The sequence below is a fragment of the Triturus cristatus genome, chromosome 10 (genome assembly GCF_964204655.1).
Source record: "Triturus cristatus chromosome 10, aTriCri1.1, whole genome shotgun sequence".
In the NCBI taxonomy this organism is placed as follows: domain Eukaryota; kingdom Metazoa; phylum Chordata; class Amphibia; order Caudata; family Salamandridae; genus Triturus; species Triturus cristatus.
In genome coordinates, this window is record NC_140593.1 from 1,154,867,239 (window position 1) to 1,154,891,250 (window position 24,012).

General features: G+C 49.5%; 1 protein-coding gene across 1 annotated transcript in view; it reads left to right on the forward strand.

Annotated features, from left to right (window-relative positions):
- Positions 1–24,012, forward strand: part of USP11 (ubiquitin specific peptidase 11) — a 401,576-nt gene that overhangs the window by 209,661 nt on the left and 167,903 nt on the right. The window contains exon 14 of the mRNA XM_085629511.1: positions 21,229–21,341. Within this exon, the coding sequence (XP_085485637.1) occupies positions 21,229–21,341 (113 nt within the window). The remainder of the gene's footprint in view (positions 1–21,228; positions 21,342–24,012) is intronic.

The window sequence follows — 24,012 nt, forward strand, 5'->3', positions numbered from 1 at the left end:
GCCTGCCGTCGGTGCCGATGCTCCATCCCCGGCACCAAAAAAGAAACTGATGCCTTCCTCCTCGCCGAAGCCTACCTCCGCATCGACTCCAAAACCCATTGGCACGGACGCCCCGGCTCCGAAAAAATCCTCGGAACCGAGCAAACACCCGGCTCCAAAAACCTCGGGCTCTCAGCCTTCGGAGCACAGGCCTACAGATCCGAAGAAACCACCGGAACCGAAAAAACAGTCGGTACCCAAACCACTATCAGGATCGAAGAAAATCCCCGATTCCAGACCTAAAGAACACAAAAAGCCTCCAAGTACACAACTGGCATCCAAAAAGTCGGCGCCGAAAGAACATACGCCTGAGGAAGAACTTTTTAGACCAGATCCTACCCAAAATACCACTTCAAAGAGACCCTAAAACAGGGCAACTCATACTTAGCCCTTCAAAAAAACGGAAAATGGACAAACCTATACCAGCTCCACTTCCCTTGAAAAAGAGACATTGCTACTTCTCCATTAAGGATTCCTCCTCCTCCTCCACACCACTCTCCTATCCCATATTCACCTCCCCCATCATGTTCTCCACCTCCAGATGATAATGACACCTCTGACGACATAGCGAATGATCACCCTTTGGGGGAACCCAGTCCTCCTAGTCCCCCAAAGGATCCATGGGAAGATTACGACACACCAGATGTCCCAGACACACCTCAGGATGACATCTACCCATCTAGGCCATCCCCTCCTGAGGACACTATAGGGTTCACTCAACTGATACGCAGACATGCATGACTACGCATTTCCGGCTTCAAGCCGGAGGTCCAAACCACTAAATTAAATCAGCCTTTTGATGAGGAACACCTTTTTGGACCCAACGTAGACTCCTCTTTATAAAAGATGAAAAAGGACGCCGACACCGCCAAATCAGTGGGAGCCTTGCAATCGCAAGCTCCCAGAAGTTCTTTTCGTCGCTCCACTTACAGAGGCACCTCTAGAGGCTTTTCTACAGAAAACCCCTCCACTTCATACAAAAGTCCAACACAGACCTCATCTACAAGAGGCTATTTCAGAGGAGGCTACAGGGGCAATAACAATAAGGGTAGAGGCAAAACTACCAACACTCATACTGCCTCCACCCCTAAACAATGACTTCCCTCCACTCCCCCCGGACCACTCTACTCTACTCTGGTCGGGGGAAGATTGCTACAGTTCCTACCTGTCTGGAACACCATTACCATGGAGAAGTGTGGCTCAATGATTAGAGTGGCAGACCCTGATGCAGAGATCTGGCCCGGGACCAGGGTTCAATTCCCGCCTCGGCGGGTCTTGGGCTCAATTTCCTCTGACCTGATAATTCTCGCCTCGGTGCCTACTCTAATCATGGGTCCCACTCTGCAACTCTGGGCAATAGCTTGCTTAATCTCCACAACGGCCCCAACAGCGCTGGGGATGCCTGGCCTCACCTTGGGGGTGCCCAGGAGTGGACATTTCACAGGGAAAGCCAGGAAGGGTTCCACAGCGGTATGAGTACAGCGCCAGGACGCCCTGTTGCTGGGGCAGCAGTGCGCTATACAAGTACAAAAATTCATTTCATTCATTTCATTACCACAGACAGGTGGGTGAGACAAATCATCCAATTCGGTTACTGCCTGGAACTCACTTCCACTCCCCCGCATATTCCACCCAGACAGCATCCAATATCCACACAACACTTAACGCTTCTAAAACCGGAAGTACTTTCCCTCCTACAAAACATGCTATTGAGCCAGTTCCCCTTCACCACCAGAACACAGGGTTTTACTCCCTGTATTTCCTCATTCCAAAAAAGGACGGAACCCTGAGACCCATCTTGGATCTCAGACCATTAAACCGCTACATACAATCAGACCATTTCCATATGGTCACTCTTCAGCAGGTCCTTCCGTTACTCAAACAAGGCCACTTCCTTGCCACATTAGATCTCAAGGACACCTACTTCCACATTCCCATTCACCCTGCTCACACAAAATACCTTTGGTTTGTGGTAGACTGCCAGCATTACCAGGTCAAGGTCCTCCCGTTCAGAGTCACCACGGCACCGAGGGTCTTCACAAAATGTCTGGAAGTGGTAGCACCCCACTTAAGAAGACAACAGATTCATGTCTTCCCATATTTAGACGAATGGCTCATAAAAGCAAAGTCACATATCCAGTGCATAAATCACACACACGCCACAATAAAACGACTTGGGGTTTACATTAAACCTCCCAAAGTCTCAACTCCAACCATCCCACATCCAACAATATCTGGGTGCACCAATAGACACCTCAAAAAGCCTTGCATATCCCAGTCCAGCCAGGATAGCAAGCATGCAAGCCCTTATAACGAGATTCCAGCCGCAACACACAATGCCAGCTCGAGTGTTCATGCAACTAATAGGAATGATGGCCTCTTGCATATTCATAGTACCTCATGCAAGACGCCAGATGTGCCCTCTACAGGAATGCTTAGCACGTCAGTGGAACCAAGCTCAACTGACAGATCTGGTGTTGGTGGACGGCCGCACACATCGCTCTCTGCAGTGGTGGTACACCCAAAACCTTTCCATAGGGAGAGCGTTCATAGAGCCGGTGCCACAGATTGTGCTAACAGCAGACGCATCGCTCTCCATATGGGTCGCTCATCTACTTCATCACACCATGCAGGGTACATGGACACCTCAACGAAAGCTACTCCACATCAATCATTTGGAGTTGCTGGCAATCTTTCTGGCATTAAAATAATTCCAGAAACAGTTATCGGTCAAAGCTGTCTTAGCCCGTACGGACAATATGACAGCAATGTACGATTTACAAAAACAGGGGGGGGGGGGGAAACGCGCTCTCTCAACTAGAACAGAGCATATGGAGATGCGCCATTCCTCAGAATATTTTCCTATTAGCTTCCACAACCTCCGCATGCTCCGCAAGATCTTCCAATGGATCCCGACCGAGACCAGGAAGACTGTCACCCAGGCCCTCGTCACCAGCAGACTAGACTACGGAAACACCCTCTACGCCGGTACAACAGCCAAGCTACAGAAAAGACTTCAGCGTATCCAGAACGCCTCCGCCCGACTCATCCTGGACGTCCCCCGTCGCAGCCACATCTCGAGCCACCTGAGACCTGCACTGGCTCCCTGTCAACAAGAGGATCACGTTCAGACTCCTCACCCACGCACACAAATCCCTCCACGACCTAGGCCCAAAGTACCTCAACGACCGCCTGACCTTCTACACTCCCACCCGCCAGCTACGATCCGCGAACCTCGCCCTCGCCGTCGTCCCTCGCATCCAGAGAGCCACCGCCGGAGGAAGATCCTTCTCCTACCTGGCGGCTAAGACATGGAACTCCCTGCCCGTCCGCCTGCGGCAGACCCAGGACCACCTCGCCTTCAGGAAACAGCTCAAGACCTGGCTGTTCGAGCAGTAGCAGACCCCCTCCCCCTAGCGCCTTGAGACCGATCCGGGTGAGTAGTGCGCGATATAAATTCCATGATTGATTGATTAATTGACCCCTCTGCTGCTTTTTGGCAGGCTTTTTTCTTGACTTTTGTCTACATTTTTAATACGACTTCGTGTGCGAGGGATGTCCGGTAGGAAGACAGGTTTTAAACCATGCGGGACCCGGTCCCGCACGATGTCTGTCATCGATCCCCACCGCATATGTCTGTGGTGTCTTGTACGCGACTACGATCCGAAGTCTTGTTCAGACTGTCGGGCGATGCCTCCGAAGACCTTGAGGGAGCGAGAGATGAAGTTGCTCGTTGTAAGAAAGTGGCTCTGTATATACTGTTCCCAAATAGGTACTGTGTGCACAGAGTCCACAGTCCCTAGAGGTTTGGCAGAGGCTAAAGTTAGATATAATCTTACTCTCTAAAGTGGTAGCTTGGTGAGCAGTAAGGTGGTATCAGAGGACAGTGTAAAGCATTTGTTGTACACACACAGTCAGCAGATGGTCTCACACACTCAAGAACTGAACTCTAGGCCAATGCTTTGTATATAAAAAATATACGCTTGTTTTATTTTAGAACCAACAATAGGTATCAAAATATACTTTCTCAGAATGAGATGCTCTAGATAAATACTTTCAATAGGCAATAGACTTTTGAATGCAATAGATACAGTTGTTGCAATAGGCAACACAATTTCAAGCACAATTTAACATTGAGCTCAATGGGAATTTCTAGTAAAATGCAATCGATTACTTTTTGGATTACTTTTCTTATCACAGGACTGGATCCTAGATTCAGTCCTGGGACATCTCCTGTAAACAGTTGAGTAAAAATGTTTTGGTTACAGTTATGACTTTTAAGGAATATTATTGTATTTTAAAAGTTGACACTTAGAAACGTTTTCACATAGAATCACCAATGTTATCCTATGGGAGGAAATTCACTTAGCAGGTAAGTGGGGTTATGGTTACTTTTTCTAACTCAGTGTTGGATCCTGGATCCAGCACTGGGGCATCTCCTGTAAACAGTTGAAAGAATGTGTTTTTGTTATACAGGCGAATTTTAACGAATATTTGTATGTTTGAAAAATCGACACTTAGAAGAATTTCTGGTGAAAACCAGGCAATGTTATCCTACGGAAGGAAAATCAAGTTATAGGTAAGTACGGTTGTAATTGCTTTTCAGGGTCAGTGCTGGGCACCAAGCTCCAGCACTGGGATCTCTCCTGATAGCAGGTGAGTAAATTCTTTTTCGTTATTCGGCTGATTTTAGATGGATAATTTAAAGTTTCAAAACCCGACACAGAAGAATTTCCAAGTGAAACCAGTCAATGTTACCCTATGGAAGAAAAGTGAGTTATCGGCTTTTGGGTAAGTACTCGACTGGCAGAGTTAAGGTTCTGGGCATAGACTCAGGGGTCTCCCAGGGTCAGGTAAGTACAGTTGTTACACCCTCAGCGGCACAGGGGCAGCCGGGTGCAGAGTGAGCTAGGCCCAATGTTATCCTATGGGAGACAGGGGGCCTTTGGTTGGTGGCTGCTGGCTAGCAGGCCACGCGGCTGTAGGAGCTGGGCTCCTGGTCACTTGCTCAGGGCAAATTGGGAAGTAGATTAGAGTAGAAGTTGCACTGCTGGGTGCAGGGTGCTTTTGAGCCGTCGGGCACTCAATGGATTTCAATGGAGAAGCTCAAGAACGAACAAAGGCTGCAAGCTCGGGGACGAAGATTCTTCAGGTGCGAGCACCACTTCGAGAGGTAAGTTGGGTAGTTGGAGGATAGGTAGGCACCCAGGAGTTGGGAACAGGGTGCCGCAGGGCGCCAGGTGCAGGGGTGCCTTTTGGCGTCGGGAAATCTTACCCTCTGTTGGTCACGGTTGGAGGGGTCCCTGGTTCTGAGGCTGCAGGTGTCATCAGGAGCGTCAAGGTGGGTCCTTGGGTGGTGGATTCGGAGTCACAGTCGCCTGGGGGGCCGTCCTCGTGGTCTTTGTTCACTCCAGCACAGGCCAGGCTTGGCAGGTGCAGAGTGTTCAGGGTTCGCGGTTCCTGGCTGATGCCAGGGGTCAGTTACTTGCTTTGAGACGTACCACTGCTCGTGTGAGTCCCAGGTAGTTAGAGTCACAAGGCAGTCAGGTCCTCCAGGGTTTTTGAGGTTGCTGACCACTGGAGATGCTGAGGTTTAGCAGGAGCAGGTTCGAGGGTTGACAGGCCGGTAGGGCTGGGGCCAAATCAGTTGGGATCTTCCTCTTGTTAGCAGCTGCACCGCAGGTCTTCTTGTTCCTTGTTCTTTCTTGTTTCGGAATCTGGATCTGAGGAAGGAAGGTTCAGGGTGCCCCAAAATACTAAATTTAGGGGCGTTACAGGTAGGTAAAGGGCAGGGACCAATGGGTCCCTTCCCTGGGGTGGGTACACCCCCTATCCTGTTCTCTCCTGTGGGAGGGGGGCAGTAGCCTAGTCCTGATTGGACAGGGCTTCCCATCTTCAAGATGGCGAGAGCCCGGAGATGTGCTTCACCTCGCCTCCCCCCACCTGAGGGGTGGGGTTGGCTGAGGCTGGCACACCCCCTTTCCTTCCTTGGGGTTTCTGTCCAGTCTTCCCGCCAGAGTGGGGGTCAGAACCGGTAGGGGCCAGTTGCTGAGTACAGCAAGTGGCCTGGAGAAGCTCACAGAGGCGGCATGCCTTTGAAGCTTCCCCTGCCCATCCTGGGGGAGGAGACCTAGCACCTCACCCAGGATGTGCATTGTTGCAGGCCCAGGAGAGCGGATGGCTCTCTACCCAGGGGTCCAGCAGCATGTCTGCTGTGTGGCAGCCTAGACAGCCCCTCAGACAAGACGTGGATTGTAGGTTAGGTTCAGGGGGCATCTCTAAGATGCCCTCTGTCATGCATTGTACATTAAATCCCACACTGGCATCAGTGTGGGTTTAATGTCCTGAGAAGTTTGATACCAAACTTCTTAGTCTTCAGTGTTGCCATCATGGTGCTGTGGAGTTCGTGTTGACGATCTCCCAGCACCATATTCTCTTAATGGCAGAACTGCACTTACAGTGCTCAGGAATGGACCTGGGTACTGTAGGGGCACAGGGCTCATGCACCTGTACCCACTCCACTGGCATAGGGAACCCAGCTAGAGGGGTGACTGAGGTATGCCAGGGCAGTGTGTGTTGTGGGCATGGCACACAGGGATGTGTGCCATGTCGACTCTGTTTTGTTCTGCACCCAGACACTCAGCCTGCAAGGGCAGTGTGTGTGTCAGGGTACAGGGCCTCTAAGGGTGAAACAATAAGTGCTGCAGCACTTAGGGGCCTTCTCTGGTCACAAAGCCCTGGGTACCTAGGGTACCATTTACCAGGGGCTGACATGTGGCCAGAGATGCCAATTGGGTTTAGGCTTCAACGCAGTTTTAGGGAAGGAACATAGGCCCTGGGTACCTGATTGGCAGGAGCCCAGGGCACACTCAGTCAAAGTACATCAGCCATTCAGCAAAAAGTGGGGGCATACCATGCAAGAAAGATGGCACTTTCTCACACTTGTGGCCCGGCAGTCGACACAGTTAAGCGAGACCCCAAGCAGGTCACGGTCCTGTTCGAGGAAGAGGTGGTCACGGGACCGCTCACGGAGCTATAAGTCCTCTTCCTCCCATTCGAGGTCATCTGGACACTCGGGGAAGAGGCACAAGAAGTCGTCCAAACGGACTTCGACCTAACCTCAACTGGTGTCCGGCGTCGAGAGAGGTAAGGAGCACCGACGTTTTAGGCACGGTTCTGCGGAGCAGGAGCTTGAGTCGACTGCATGCCTTCCTCCATTTCCGGGAGCCGGGGCGTCTCCCGCTCAAATTCAAGATTTTTACGAGGCCATGCGCCGCGTATTTGTGCGGAACGACCCCGTTGGTCTTGCCAACGCGACCTTCCCCGGCATCGAACCCGAATATTTTTTTATGCAAATTGGTGTGAGTTCAGTCTTTGTGTGTGTGACATAATTTGCTGCCTGAGTCTGTACAACAAATGCCCACACTACCACAAATAGAGTGAGAGGTGCTATCTACTTTTATCTCTTCCTACCTTTGGGGTTCCACTGGACTTTGTGCACACTATTCCTCATTTTGGTATAGTATACGGAGAGCCAGATTCCTACAGAAGTTATTTAAGAAAGCAAATACGGGGGGCATGGCTAGCAGCCTAAGCAAGATGGCCGCAGCCTTGTAGAGCTCCGTGATCGGGAGACCCTTTTTCATTAATCCGTACATTTATCCGGCATCTACACAGTAAAACCGATACGTCGCTACACCCGCAGCATGTGCAGAACAGAACGCGACGATCCTGAGCTCCGGAGAGCAACCAGTCACCGAGTGATGAGTAGTGACGGGTTTAGGCCTGCTGACTGCGCTGGAGCCTGGACCTCACATGAGCCTGCGGCCCACGGCTGCAGCAAGGCTGGTAGCACCGGACGTGGCGGCGAGAGCGACGGCTCAGTGGCAAAGGGTGCCCCGCCTGGAAGGTCCCTGGAGCGGATCCGGAACTCGCTACTACGGTGCCGTGGACCCTGGTGAGTCGAGCGGTGACCAACCGACGCATTAAGGGGGGGGCCCCACCAGCACTGAGAGCGGACCAGGTGGGGTAATACAGAGAGGGGACTGTGAGACACAGCGACTTCAGGACGTAACAGCTGCATTCCTTGAGGGCCCCATCTTGCGTGAGCCCGCAACCCGCTGCTGCACCAGGAATCAGTGACACTGTGGTGGACGGTGAAGCACGGCGGCGGTAAAGGCTGGACTTCTCAGGCCCACCCCCCCCAGAAAACGACGACTCAGCTACAACGTGAATTTGAACCCGCATCTGGTGATCAAGTCTGCCGCCGCGAGAAACGGCCAGGAAAATACACATAGAAGTTGCGTATGACGGACAACCAGGACAAATTCCCCATATAGGCGCAGTGTGTCTGGCACCTACACGTCCGATAATAGTGATTAACACCCACTAGACACGATCTGGCAGTACTACAACGGTGTCATCACGCACGGCACCAGGACTCTCAACGCTAAAGAGGGAAGCACTCCCCTAAAGCCCAGAAACAGTGTGACTCCACGGCAAAGGTCACACTAATAAGGTGCGCTGGGCAGGCAACGGGATCTGTATTGGTTATAACAGCTGTACTAGGGCAAGACTCCTTTTTGACCTACCCACTGCCTTACAATAACGTCGCAAGCAGAAACGCAACACAAGGCCCGAACGCCTACTCGCTAGGCCGCAGGGGAAAGAAACCCGAAAGGCTGTGCGTAATACCGTATTACGCGGCAGGCAGCGGTGAGTACTGCCCCCTCCCGCCTGTGTACCTGGCAGAATTCCAGCTACAAGGACCGAGATGGGAGGCCGTGGCCCAAGAGGCGCTCCTACTGGCAAACTAGACAAATTTGCATACATCAAAGACCAGTCAGACAAATCGCAAATGAACTCAGCTCAAACAGACGTCCTGGCTACTAAGTAACCTGACGCAGTCACGCTGGTGGACATAATGGATGCCCTCCAGCAGGAACTGTCCTCTATTGGCACGATCTCAATGGACATTTCCCTGATTCGGGCAGATTTCTCAAAATTGTCACAGAGACTGACAGAGGTTGAATCTACTACAACGACCCTCTCCACGGATACGGCCACACTGCAACGTCGGGTACGCACTTTAGAGGCTGACAAACTTACCCATGCCAAACTGGACGACCAAGAAGGTCGCTCACAACGCAATAACGTGCGACTTATTGGCGTGCCAGAGACGGCAGGTGGACCCGCTTTAGACCTCTTCGTGGAAGACCTCATAAATCAGCTGCAACCACGAGGACTATCTAGCTTCTTTTCTGTAGAAAGAGCTCACCGCGTACCGGGAGGAAGGCCAAGACCGGGTGCTACCCCCAGACCAATTCTGGCACGCATCTTCAATTTTCGAGATCGCGATGCAATTCTGCAGGCGGCTAGAATGGCCCCATCAATTCGTATAGGGAACTCCACGGTCACGCTCTACCCAGATTAAACCGCAGCAGTCACCAAACAGCGACGCAGATTCCTGGACTTAAAGAAAGAACTACGGATCAGAGAGCTTAAGTACTGAATGCTCTTCCCAGCAAAGCTCAGAGTTGAAGCGGAGGGAAAAACCTGGTTCTTTGTCACGCCTGAGGAAGCCAGGGACTGGCTGGAGGGATGGCGCCCAGCACCACGGTCCGGCAAACCAAGAACCCAACAGCAACACCGGCTCTACGAGTCACAAAGATCAAGATCACCGGCATCCAGCGACAAAGGGGATGAAGGAACATAAACCGGCAATTGAGAACGACATTAACACTGAACCTATCTACAGACCTTCTTCTCTCTAGACCAGTGCTGTGCTAATCGACGAATGCCTCACTTCTCAAGCTTCAACAATGAGCGGACTGCATGTACAGTAGCGACTTTTCCACCACCAAGAACGATGCTAGCAGTTGCTGGTGACACAATTAAGAGGGGGCATCCAAGATCACGGACCATCTCTCACCCCCACGCAAGTACTAGTTCTGGGTCAAAAGCACTCTGCTCAGTTGGGGAGGCGGGTAGTTTTGGGTCCGCCGGGCAGGGAGGGGAAGAAGGGACATTTCTTGGTTATATGTCCTGTTTGGTTAAGTTTATTGATAGCCAATCATTTGTTTTTGTTCAGGTTTGCAATTTTTCTTTTATTGCTGTTCTATTGTCCAATGCTGATGCTATGCATTTCAAGGTTAGCGCACATGGAACCCAGCGACCCTCACACGCAGTTCCAATGCCTTACAGTTGCTGTGATGTCCAGAGGGACGCAATACCTGACCCCACGCACTCAGTCAGAGGGCGCACGCAATCCCAATACCCCTCTTACTCTGATATCCTGGAACGTGAACGGCCTTTGTGACAAGGTAAAGAAAGGGCTTCTACTACAGCATCTCAAGCGACGCGCGCCTTCAGTAATCTTCCTACAAGAAAAACACCTAGTTGGGACAACCGTCAAAGCACTTGACAGATGGGGCTTCAAGATGATCACACATACCGAATTTACCTCCGGCTCAAGAGGGGTGGGAATACTAATCCGAAAAAGCTGCCCGCTAATGGTGCATACACAGCGCACCACACTGGCAGGAGACCCAACCGATGACACGACTCACAAACTAGCCCTCGCTAGACAGGCCTACAGAGACCACGCGTGGGAAGACGCCAAAGCCCGAGCTAAGAAAACGCAACACACTATATACGAAGTGGGGGACAAAGCCGGCAAGCTACTTGCCTGGCTAGATAAAAAGGAGCGTGCAAGTCGCTGGGTGGCTCGGTTACACTTGGCATCTGGGGAGGATATCACAGACACACACGACATAGTCGCAGCCTTTGCACAACACTATGTGACAGTTAACACGTCCACCACGACCGCCACCGTGCAAGAGAACCTGGCCTTTCTTAAAGACATACGTCTGCCAGCGTTGGCTGACCCTGAGATGCAAGCACTGCATGCGCCGCTCACGGCTGACGAAATTATGACAGCTATCAGAGGGCTCCAACCAGGCAAGGCACTGTCAGAACTGTATCCCCGTGGAGCTTTACAAAAGCGAAGCGGAAACACTGGGGCCCCACTTGCTGCGGATGTATGAGGACAGCCTAGAACGGGAAGTGCTCCCAAGAGGATAGCAACCCTGGTGGCGATTCTGAAGCCCCGGTAAACCCCCAGAGGAGTGCACCTCCTACCGTCCCATTTAGCTTCTTAATGCCGAGGCAAAAATATTGGCGAAAGCATTGGCGGCCAGGCTGCAGCCGCTTCAGGCGTCCCTCATACACCCTGACCAATCCGGTTTTGTGCCCGGCCGGAACACAGCAATGAACCTGAGACGGCTTCACGGAGTAATGGCCAGCATAACGACTATTCGAGAAGAGGCGGTTATCCTATCATTAGATGCCTGTATGGCTTTTGATCGGGCGGAGTGGCCCTTCTTGTTCGCAGTGCTGCAGCACTTTGGCTTTGGCCCCAAATTCCTTGCCTGGGTTTGGCTCCTCTACACACAATCAGTGGCGCACGTAGTGATTAATGGACGAGTGTCCAACGACTTCCCCCTGGGGCCCGGGACTAGATAGGGCTGCCCCTTCTCCCCACTTTTATTTGCTCTGGTGCTCGAGCCGCTCGCGGCATGGATCAGAGGGGACCCAGTAATATGGGGACTGCGGTGGACGGAAGGGTGGGAAGACCGCATTTCCCTTTACGCTGACGACATTTTGTTATACATGGCTTCCCCCACCCGCTCAATCAACAGCTTGTTAGACATCTGTGCGTAGGTTTTCTGGGTACACTTCAACTGGGAGAAGTCGGTCATGTTCATTCTCCCCCGCGCCTGCCCAGGAGAGTAAAAATTCAACTCTGAAAGGACGGGTTTAAATACCTGGGCATTCACGTCACTCCAAATCACACTCAATTCTACGAGCGTAACCTCATATCCCCTCTCGGGAGATTTAGAAGCGACATTGATACTCGCTATCCCTGACACAGGTTTTTGTACGCCCTCCAAAACACGCCAACCCCAGTCCCCAACTCGTATTTCAAATCCATCGAGGCGGAGGTGTGCCTCCTCCTCTGGGACGGACGACCCCCCCCCCCCGCATAGCAGTGACCAAACTCACCAGGGGCTGGTACGATGGCAGAATCGCCCTGCCAAATGTACAATGGTACCATTGGGCCTCTCAACTTATAGTAGTGAAACGGTGGCTTCACGCCCCGCAGGAGGAACCAGCCCTACGACTTGACAGACACACCCTTGGCATGGACGGACTCTTGGGAGCACTCTATAGCAAGGCCAAGATACGCACACTACTTGGCCCAACCGCACACACAGTGCACACTTGGTTCACAGCACAGTGAGCACTCGGATGAGAGGGAACACTCACCCAACACACGCCACTCTGGGACACTCCAAAATTGGTTATGCTTCGAAATAGCAAAGGTTATGCTCGTTTGGACCTTATTGGAATATCTAGGGTAGGGGGCCTGTGAAAGAAGAGAGAGATTGTAACATTTGCCCAGCTGCGCAAAACATATCACATGGCTGACTCGGAACTGTTCCGATATCTGCAAATCAAGCACGCACTCACCAAAGCCATACCCCAAGGTGACGACCTCCCTGAATCATGACCACTCGAGGACCACCTCCTAACAACCTCCTCACCAAAAAAGCGATCTCTCTTACGTATCGTAAACTGGTGAATAATCAGAAGGATCCCACACATACCCTGAGAGTGAAGTGGCGGGCAGAGTTGGGGGACATGGACGACCAAGACTGGCGGAGGCCCTGGCATCCCCACGGGAGGTGGCAATCCCGTCCCGTTTACAACTTGTGCAAAATATTGCACAGAACATATTATACTAGGACGAGGCTTCACAAGATCGGGCGGGCTGAGACACCTTTATGTTTACGGGGATGTGGACTACTGGGCACATTTTTTCACACATTATGGGACTGTCCAAATATAGTACAATACTGGGAGGCAATCATGGCTACTATCACCCGGGTCAGCGGATGGGAGGTCCCCCCAGAACCCCGGCGCTGCCTCCTCAATATCTGGGAACCGACTGACCTCAACCACGCGGCACAGGCTTGGGCGACCCTAGGGATCACACTGCCTAAACGGAATATAGCACAGCGCTGGGGAGCGCTTGCTGCCCCCCTGCACCAACACTGGTGCCACGACTTAGATAAGACAATGGTGGCAGAGTAGGCTGTATTCATTCACAGAGGTTGTCCCCGAAAGTGGGCGCGGGTTGAATGCTTTCCGAGGCAATATTTGCCCCCCCACCAGCTGAGGATTCCGACCCAGATCTAAGCAACTAATTCACACAAGTTGTCACAGAAGAATCCTCAGAGCGGAAATTCTAAAATCTGTTGTTTGAGGGGTTGGGAGATAAATCATGTCTGTAATCTGTACCATTTAACACGCTGCCTTGTAACTGTACACAAAAAGATTCTCAAATGTCATATATCATCACCAAGTTTGTCAATATATTTCAATAACATTTATTTTTTATTTTTTTTAAAAAGAAAGCGAATACACATAATTATTTGAAGGTAAAATTCCCATACCTTAATTAGAAATGTATTATTGGCCCCAAGAGTTTGAATTAGTTTTTAAAAAATGTTAAATAAAAAAATATAAAATGTTTTAATTTAATGAAGTACATAAGATTGTTTACATACTGCTATTGAAAATTATATCAGTATTGTAGTGCATGACAATGAGATATCTACAATAATAAGACTTGACAAATAAGGATACACCTTTACTTAGCATAGTGTCATTATCTTACTTCACACTCATGCTTTTCTTTGCAATATCTTCTAGTTATAACATTGTCATTCCTATATAATGTAAGATGCTCATGCACAAATTGGAAATGTCCTAATATAGAATATTAAAATGGGTACCAAAAAACAGAGGATCATTTAGAAAAGGGAAATAAATTGGAACAAAATAGGTGATGGGGGAGGTAGAGCAGGGATGAGAACTCTTATTTGGTCAACTCAAGTGAATGTATGGATAGTCTTACATTCCTAAGAAGGAAAAGTTTCCTAGCTATCTTAATGGAAAGTTTCAATTCAATTAAGGCCTCGGAGGCGAGGATAATGCTCTACTTTCTTCACTTTAATGATTAGCAGCCATTTAACAAACACCAACAAACTACCATTCCCATAGAACCTTTGACATGTCCAAAAGAAAAACTTCAGTCATTCAGGGTGAACCAGAGTAACACCGTAGTCTGTCATCCATGTCCACTATGCCTCATTGGGTGGCCAAGAGCCACCTCATCTTTTTCACGACTCTTGTTTATTCGCATCTATTCCTATGACCAAAGGATACAGCACCTGATTTGGGTTTCCCCTGTGAACAAAGCATTGCAATGAAATAAGCAACGAGAATGGTCGCAACAGTTACGAAAAAGCATAGCCAAACAGCATTGAAATATGAAGACTTATTATTTACTAGTCACGGGCCGGCTATTTCATTCCGGAATCCCCGGTGTGATAATACTCTCCTCAGAATCCGTTTTAGAATTGAAACTTTGTTACGATAGCCAGGAAGTTTTTTTACTCTGTCTGCTCTGGAGGCTCAGATTATTCTAGTTCAACTAGCCATATCCAGTACTGGTTTGAAATAGAACTTCTTAAAGGTGGAGTCAGAAGACCAATCTGCAGCATTGAGGATATCCCCCAATCGAGCCTCTAGGGCAAAGGCCTTGGAAGCCATCGCACCGCGTGCTGAATAAGCCTCAAACTTGAGTATGTTAATACCAACTTCCTGCATTACCCATCTGACCCATCGAGCGATAGTGGGCGAGGAAACTGCTTTATGAGGTTTTCCCAACGCGATGAGGAGTTGCCGCTCCCCTGGAGGACGAAACTCTGCGGATATGTCCTCATACGCCTAGAGGCAACGCACAACTTGGGGGTTTCAGGAAGGGCCAGGTAGGAAACGGTCCTGGTTCCACATTTTTTCTGTTTGCGTACTGTAAAGGTAACACCAGAAGGCGAGAAGGTGCGCCCCATTCAATCCAGGACTCGCACATCAGAGACCCTTCGACAGGTAATCAGGCAAAGCAACTTAGCCGAGAGACACACGGTTGGGTTGCCAGGACAAGAAAATGTTCAGAACCAAGTTGACGTCCCACAGCGCTGAAAAGCTAGTCTCTGGAGGAAGAGACAGGCGTAGGCCCGCAACAGTTGACAAACAAAAGGGTGCTCCCCGATCAGAGAATCGTCCACCAGAAGGTGCCCTGCCAAAATAGCGGAGAAAAAGAAATTGACTAACCTGAAGGCCAAACCTGCCTCTGCCAGGGAAGCCAAAAAATTCAGAATGTGAATTACATCCGCTACCACAGGACTGAGGCTCCAATGCAAACACCAACGGGTCCATTCATAATTTGACCATGGTATCGGCCCCGGCTCTGGATATGAATCCCTCAACTGCACCTGAAAGGCCTGGGAGCGACCATCGTCCCCTGTAGATGATCCAGATTGAGCAGTATCTCTGGAAATAGGGGGAGAAGGATTGGAAAATCTCAGGAAAAATTCCAGGAAAGTTCCAGAAGAACCGAAAACCAGACTTGAGATTTCCACACTGGGATGACCGTCACCACCTCCACCCTCAGACGCCTGACCTGCACCGAGGCTCTTGTAATAATTGCAAACAAGGGAAACACATACCCCCTCTCCAGTGACCAATACTGAAGGAAAGCATCGGTGGCTACCGCAAAGGGATCCAGCTTCCAGCTGATAAACCAGGGCATCTGTTGGTCCATCCTGGACGTAAAGAGGTCAACGGTAAAAGGACCCCACCTCTCCTGAAGGGAAGAAAAAAACGTCGAGTGGAGTTTCCAAGGGCTCGAATCCCCGAAGTTGCGGGACTGGAAATCTGCCACCTGGTTGGCTTGGCTTGGCAAGTACTCTGCCGTGCCAGACATCCAAAGATGCAGGCAGTATTGCCAGAAATTGATGGCCAGGTCGGAGAGGGCCTTCGACCGAGTACCCCCCAGGTGATTGATGTATCAAACTGCTGATACGTTGTCCATCTTGAGAAATACACAAGCCTGGAATGAGTCTTTGGTCCAGCATTTGACCACGAAGAACCCCACCTACGGCTCAAGACAGTTTATATGCAACTGTTCGTGAGGAGACCACAATCCTCCGGTGGAATACTCACCACATCTGGAGCCCCAACCTGATCTGCTAGGCATCTGACTATATCTGGAGCAGACCCGAATATTGCCCGTCTGTTCCAGGCCTCCATGTTGGTCAACCACCAACCAATCTCGGCTCATGCTTCCTTTGAGAAGGCTACTGCTCAAGAGTAGGAAAGGCCCTTGCGCAGGTGCATGGCCTTTAGCCGTTGCAAGGCACGACAATGGAGAGGACTGGGAAAAATGGCCTGAATTGAAGATGATAAAGGCCCACCAGGCAGGTCAGATGGCGCAGCAAGACCCATTGTCTGGCCAAAGTCCGATGCAACTCGTGGCAGATCTTTGCCACCTGTTACGATGAGAGGCTGAGAGTAACCTTGACGAAGTCTATCAAGAAACCCAGAAAAATCGCCTTCTGAGAGAGTCAGGAGGGATTTGGGTTCATTGACCACAAAGCCCAGGCTCTGTAGAAGATCCACCGTGGTCCATAACTGCTGCGACAGCTTGTGGGGGCATTGTGCCATGACCATGATGTTATCGAGATAGATAAGCCCGAAGTCCCTGCACCCGCAGGTGAACAACGACCGGCCTGAGAACCTTTGTGAAGCATCACGGGACAGTTGAGAGTCCAAAAGGCAGGGTGGGGAATTTGTATGTCTGGCCTTGCCACCAGAACTGCAGGAACTGCTGGTAAGGAGGAAAAACAAGGATCGAGAAATTGGTGTGTTCTTAAGGTCCAGGTGCACGATCCAATCCCGGGGATGAATAACATCTCGCAGGAGGTAAATGCCCTCCATCTTGAAGTGGCAGGTGATCAGCCACTTGTTGAACTTGTGGTGATTGATAACCGGGCCCTGGCCTCCATCGGCTTTGTCGACCAGGAAGATATTGCTGATGAAATCCGTGGATGCGGTATGGACCGGGAGATGGCCCCCTTGGCTAGGAGGGAGGTCACCTCCCCGTCCACCAGCACCGCCTCTGTCCCGACATATGGAGTGGTTGCAGGGCCATGGCCTGCCAGGGGGGACCATAAATCTCGATTTGAAAGCCCAACACTGTCTGCAGAACCCAGGCGTCACTTGTGATGGTAGTTCAAGCAGGGAAAAAAATTGCCAGAAGACCCCCTCCTCTTAAGAGGGAAGAAGGAAAAACTCACCGGAACCATTGGAGGCACCTGTGCCCCTGGCACCTCTGCCTCTCCGCCCTCTGGTGGGGTAGATGTTGGCAAATATAGCCTGATCCTCTTGGAGGATATTGAGCATTGGGACGGCCAGTCCAGCGGCCCCATGGAATACCCTGGAGCTTTGTGCAGAGAGGTGAAGTTGTTAATAAATTTCCCTAGCTCTTTGATAAATGGTTCCCCAAAGAGCCCACCTTGAGCTATAGGCCCTGCCTCAGAGTAAGCTAAGTCCCCAAGCTTGGGGTCAACCTTAATAAACAGTGAGCGACGACGCTGCGTAGACAATGCACAGTTTGCATTTCCTAGGAAGATGACTGCCCGTCAGGCAGAAAGTGTGTCGGGATTTTAATGAGCTCAATGCCTTGGCCTCCTCCGCCATGTCCAAGATCTTAGTATGGGGTCCCAGGGTGTCCAGGAGATTACCCTGGCACTTCCGCCAGAACCCTTCAATCCCTTTCTTTGGGTCCTTCATGAATTTCTACATAAAAGTGGCCATTCATGGGTCAATCTCAAGCAAACGTGCGTGCTACAGACCCTGCGAGCAGGGGGTCAATGAATTATGTACAGGAAACGGCTGCTCGACCGGTACTGACTTCCTCGGGGGCGTCACTCTCCAGGGGTCAAGGCTCTGGGCCTCTGGCATGACAGAAATTCGTAAATGCGTGCTGCGACTGGCTGGCGTGGTCGAGCGCCACCTAGGTGCTGGAGAACCACACAGCGGACCTACACCACAGTCGAAAAGGCCGCGAAGGAGCGCAAAGCGTTCCCGCGGCCATGAGGGAAAACAACCGCTCGTGAGGTGGTTCAAAGCATACCAACCTTAGCGACGCAAAACAATTTAACGCATTCAACCGTAAAAAACCAGCACAAAGACATTAATCATACAGAGAAGGGAAACAGCCACTTATCTTGGCTGCGAGCAGCAAAGAAAAAGGCATAGTGGACATGGATGACAGACTGGTGCTACTCTGGTTCCCCCTGAGTTCATTGAAAGGAGTAGTTTAGTACCAAACACTCCTATATTCAGTAAAGCCATCATGGTGCTGTGGAGCTCGAGTTGTCGAGTTCCCAGCCTATGTACTCCCTATGGCTTTACTAGCACTTACAATATTAGTAAATGGAGCCTAGTATTGTAGGGGCTTATCTGTTCATGCGGATATGCCCTCACCTGTAGTATAATGCACCCTGCCTTAGGGCTGTGAGGCCTCCTAGAGGGGTGACTTTACCTGTGCTGTCAGGCAGTGCTATGGCGACTTTGTTGTTTTCTCCCTCACAGGGGCATGCAGGCTGCAAGGGCAGTGGCATTATCCCAGGGAGGGGGGGGGGGGTCCCAGGGGACACTCTTCACCCTCCAGACCCTTGGTTCCCAGTGTACTGTTTACTATGGACTTGCAGGAGGCAGAAGTACCAATTGGGGGATTGTTTTAGGAAAGGGGCACTGGCACAGGAGACCTGGTTGGCAGGGACCCTGTGCACTACATTTGAAACCACATCAAAACCAGGCAAAAGAGGCACTTTCTCACAATTACCATCTGGGCAATTGCGATTCTTTCAACAAGGGAAAGGTGCAATTTGATGCAGATCGAAATCTCTTCCATTCATGTTAATGTCTTTCCATAGTTCTCGTGCAATAAGTCATCTATGTCTCTACTAATCCAGGGCAGTGGGAACTCAAGAGACTGCGGGTTGCTTGCGTGAGGTGAAGCATATCTGACCTAGCCCAGTTTATAGTTATCCAGGTGAGGCAGCCAAACCAAATGAATTACTGGATGTTAGTCGCAGGGTCTTGTTCATACAGCGTGATGTCATCGGCATACATGGATATAAGGAATCTCCTGGTAGTAAAGTCAAGACCACATTGCTCATAAGGTTGTCGCAGGCAGGCTGCCAAAGGCTGTACAGCTATCGCAGACAGCAGTGTCGATAAGGGACAGCCCTGCCTGGTTTCCCTGCTAATGGAGAGCGATGAGGTCACCACTCCATTCATGCAGATACACGCAGCATGCGCCTCCTAGAGCAGACAGACCGATTTTAGGAAGGTGCAACTAATGCCAATCTCCTCTAATATCTTAAAGACATAATTCCATTTGAACAAATCAATCTCCTTGGTGGAGCTGAGGAAGATTGCCATGGCTTGTATCCAGGAGTCCAAAGTGTGTAGGAGTGTGAATGTGGTTCGCAAATTGGGGGTGGTAGTGCCCCGGTATAAACTCTGACTTAGCAGGTCAAACAATGTCTGACAACAGTGCGGCCAGTCTATTAGCAATCAGTTTGGCTAGTATTTTATTGTCCACGTTAATCCTGGAGAGCGATCTGTACGAATTGCATCGCTCAGGGGGCTCATCTTGCTTCAGTGTGGTAACTATTATGGCTTCTCTAAGGGAGGGCGGGAGCTACCTGAGGCAAAGAGCCTCCTCATAGACCACCAGAAGATGAGGTGCCAGTATGTGTGCCTACTCTTTATAGAACGAGAGCGGCAGGCGATCTAATCTGGGTGCCTTATCTCCCGGAATGCCGCTGATTTCCTAATCTATCTTCCCCACTGTGAAGGGTACGTCCAGATAGTGTCTTTGTGTATCATCTAATCACAGCAATTGTATGGAGTAAAGGTAGCTGTGTATTTGTACCGCAGTGGGTGTGGCTGTCGTCTGATATAGAGTACTGTAGAAGCATAGCAAGTTTGTTGTTAGATTGTTGTTAGCATAAGTCTTGTCTCGTTAGCCTGCAATCTGGTTGACATATGCGCTGGTCCACCGCCTGCGAATCAGCAACACTCGCACCACCCCAGATTAGCTTGTTTGGGGCAAATCTGGGCACTCAAAGTGGGTATTACTGACTAGTTATATCCTAACCTGGCGGAGCCTCACTGGCATACGGCAATCTTGGGGCCCAGCTCACTGGTGTCCCAGGAGGCAGTAATTGTTTGCTTACATAAGGCTTCATGTCTCTCTTATTGTGCCAATATCACCAGTTATAGCTAGCTTCCCACAATGGTCATTCTGATTTCATAAAGCATTGCGCTTCCCTCCAGAACTCTGTGCTTTCCAATCGGGGGCAGCTGGAGAGGTTACTTGTGTTCATAAGATTTTTTTATATGAACCTGTCTTTGGAGCCAGTTTGATATAACCAGTCAGTGTGGAGTCTGGCATGTTTATAGAGATTTTACTCTTCTGGTTCCCTGCTCTGTGTGGCAGTGGCTATTGACACACCTGGATTTGATAAAAATACCCATCTCTCTCAGAAATCCCAAAGCAGTTAATTTCTTGAGGTTAGGAGGGTTCATTAAGGAGTGCTTCACGTTTGATATTGCTTGGGCCAGCAACCTAGCACGAATACCTAACCAGTGTGTTCTGATGTTCTGCTGTGCTGTGACAGCGTGGTCTGCCCACCGCCCTGCCTGCCAGATAGCACAGCAGTGACACACTTTGCTCACAATATAAGCATTGCACCGCTCAGAGCATTAGCTGCCCTTTCAATGGATGCTGTCCAGTAGAAAGATTAGTTCTTTCTTTGAGACTCCGACTCTACTACCAGCCGTCACTGTAAGGCAGTGAGATTTCAAGCAAGTACATTTATTTGAAAAGCTTATGTTGCAGGGCAGTCTGATTAAAGTGCAGTCAGTTGAAAAAAGTTGAAACCGCGTAGTGTATGCCACTTTAGTGGTTAAGCTGCCTTTTATATGGGAGCTCTATGATAGGAAGACTGCTTTCTCATTTAAATGTCTGCCCCTTCCACAGGTCTTCACCGCAGTGAGGCCTCAAGTGAACTTGGACCTTGAGAGACTTTTATGCAGGGCGGTGTTGATTTTTAAGTGAATTCAATTGTACAGCGTTTTGCCAATGTATGTCTTTGTAAAACAAATTTATCTTTCTAAACTCTGATATGTTGCTTTTCTTTCCAGTCGATATGTGACACGGCCTGACTCTGATGATGAGGAAGAGGATGATGAAGATGAGGAAGACAACAGTGAGGAGGAAGATCTGTACAACAAACGGACTAATGGGTTGAGTGAAGGTAAGATCTCTAATAGCCCATGTTGATGATTAATGAACATTTTGTCTGCTGGTATCAACAACAAGTGATGGAGGTGCAAAACTGCCATTATATTCCCTTTGCATTCAACATTTTCAAAGACCAAATATCGGTTTTGTTTTACTCTAGACAAAATGTTCTTTCCATTATGAGATCCTTAGTGTAGATAAATAATTTCTGCTTATGTACAGGATCTTAACCTAAGCAGATTGATGGGGTGCCATATAAAATAAAGAGCTTGCAAGTACCAATGTGCATAATGCCATGAAGGTCTTGAAGTTTGACACATCACTTCACAAAGGTATAAACATCCTTAAATTAGAAAAGCCCATGTTCATTGGGCCAGATTAGGTCATCTGAGATTCCCTGTGAAACTGCTTTAAAGTTTTCCATATCCAAATTTCTCTTACTCTTCTATAAACTGCATTAAGCTACCACAGGTTACGAATATTTATTGAGTATATCTCTTCTTCAGCACTGCTATTGTTGTGTTGGGAACTGGACTAAATCTTGAATTCTTAGAATTCATGTTGTTACTGCTGCCCAGCATACCTTTCTGGATCACTCCCTACTCATGGTTCCTGTCAGGTTAGTGTACCTTTGTAACATTTACTTGACAGACGGTATCTTTGCGCTGGTGCTAGCTTCCACTATCATACATGTGGTTTTCTTTCCCCACACTAAAGGCTATTGCAAGCCTCTTTAACATCCCGGGTGTCACAGACGAGCTTCTTTAGGATTTCTCTGTCATGATCTTTACTTTGATTCCCACTCCCGGATTGCACTCCTGTAAAATTGTGATGAACACAGATGAGGAAATTGGGTGCATTATATGGAGGACCAATTGAAAATTGGACACTAAATAAATTGAGTTAATTTCCTCTATGGTCCTGAAGAATTATTTTTAGTTTCCTTTCCTAACAATGTGAAGCATCTCATCAGCAATTGCGATTCAATAATGATGCGACATATAAAGCTGCCACAACAATTCATTTCTGTATATTTGTTATACACCTCGTACCTGCATACAGATATCAAAAGGAAGAAAAGTGTTGACTATTAATATGAAAGTCTTATGCTTGTAGCAAGTGTTGGTCTCAGACCTTTGCAACTTTTTATTCGAAGAAGTATTTCAAGGCTCAAGGTAGCTACTCCTCCCTTAGTTGATAATGTACATTTGATTAATTGTTTTTTTTTTTTCCACCATCGGATTTGGACATGTACCGATCAGGCTCCATGTTTGACACCTGACAACGCTTACTGCTGGGCCCATTTAATCGCTCTACTCCTGCATTATTGGATTAATTTACTGCTTCAGATCCTCACTCCGGTTTCCTCTTTCATGTACACCAAGTGGACATCAAAATCCTAGCTCCTTTCGATGCCTCAGTGCTAAAGCCTCTGCTCCCTTCTGGGACCCCCCCACCCATCTCTTCCTCCACCCCGTCGATGAGATTGCCAGGTCAGTGATAAAAAGGATGCCCTTCAATACCGTCCCCAGTGCCATTCCATGTTTCCCTGGACTGACCATCAAGTTCACAATCTCCGCCTCTTCCCCCCCAAACATGACAACACTGCGTGCTGGGCCTGCTTCATCTTTTTGTCAAAGATGACTCTTTAGCGCCAACACAAGTGTAGGTGGAGCTACCAGAGAAGGCAGAGGCAGAAGTCCGAAGATACCCCCGATAACTTCAAGGAATGTGATGTTGAGGTGGAGGACCAAGCTGGTCCCTCAAAGACCCAACTGATCCAGTTCGGAGGCGAGCTCAGTCTCCAAGTCTGAAGGAGAACAGCATCAAGACCGCAAGGCCTCACATTTGGCTCTGTCCGTTAATGTGGTTGGCACACACATACAACCCACTTCCACATAGCTGCCACATGTACAGGCTATGTAATGCTCCAGTGAGGGGTTAGGCGTCAAGCCATGAGTCTCAACAGCAGCTTGAAGGGCCACCACTGCTTTCAGGCCATTGTTGGCACCCACAAAAGGCTTCAAAGCCAACACTGATACCTTCCACGCCCACAAAGGTCCAACATATCGCTTGGCCCCATTCAGAGCCCTTGCCCTCTGCTCTGGCACGGAAGTCTGCACCGAAGCAGCCATTGAAGCTGACTGCGCAGCGGACTCCATTGGTGTCAAAACCACTCACATCAACCGTGTTAAGGGCTCCCTCATCTTCGAAGACTCATTCTGTGCCGAAAAAAGCAGACCTCCATCTCGGATGATTCAGAGTAACCTGTTCAACGCTTACTGGAAGAGTTAGATCTTCAACAACGGGTGTTTATTCACCCACAGACTGCAGAATTTTCAACAACCTGCCGCTAAAGGTGCAGGGCACTTCCCAGGAAGAGAAAATGAGCTTTCAAGGAACAGATTATTTTGGAGTCTCCTCAACCTCCCAAGCATAAGAGATATAAGGACAGTGGCACTAGCTCTCTTCCTGCTCAACCTTCCACTCGACATCCTCTAGCTTCACCACCACCACCTCATGTACCACCTCCTTCATACATACCAGAGGGGTTACCACACACTTCTTATGGGTAGGGAAGAATTACTCCATTGGGCTGACCCTTAGGATGCTCCCTAGGACCCGGAGCCCTGGGATGACCCATGTACAACTATGATGTTGGTCCCCCAGGTGATGTGTATCCA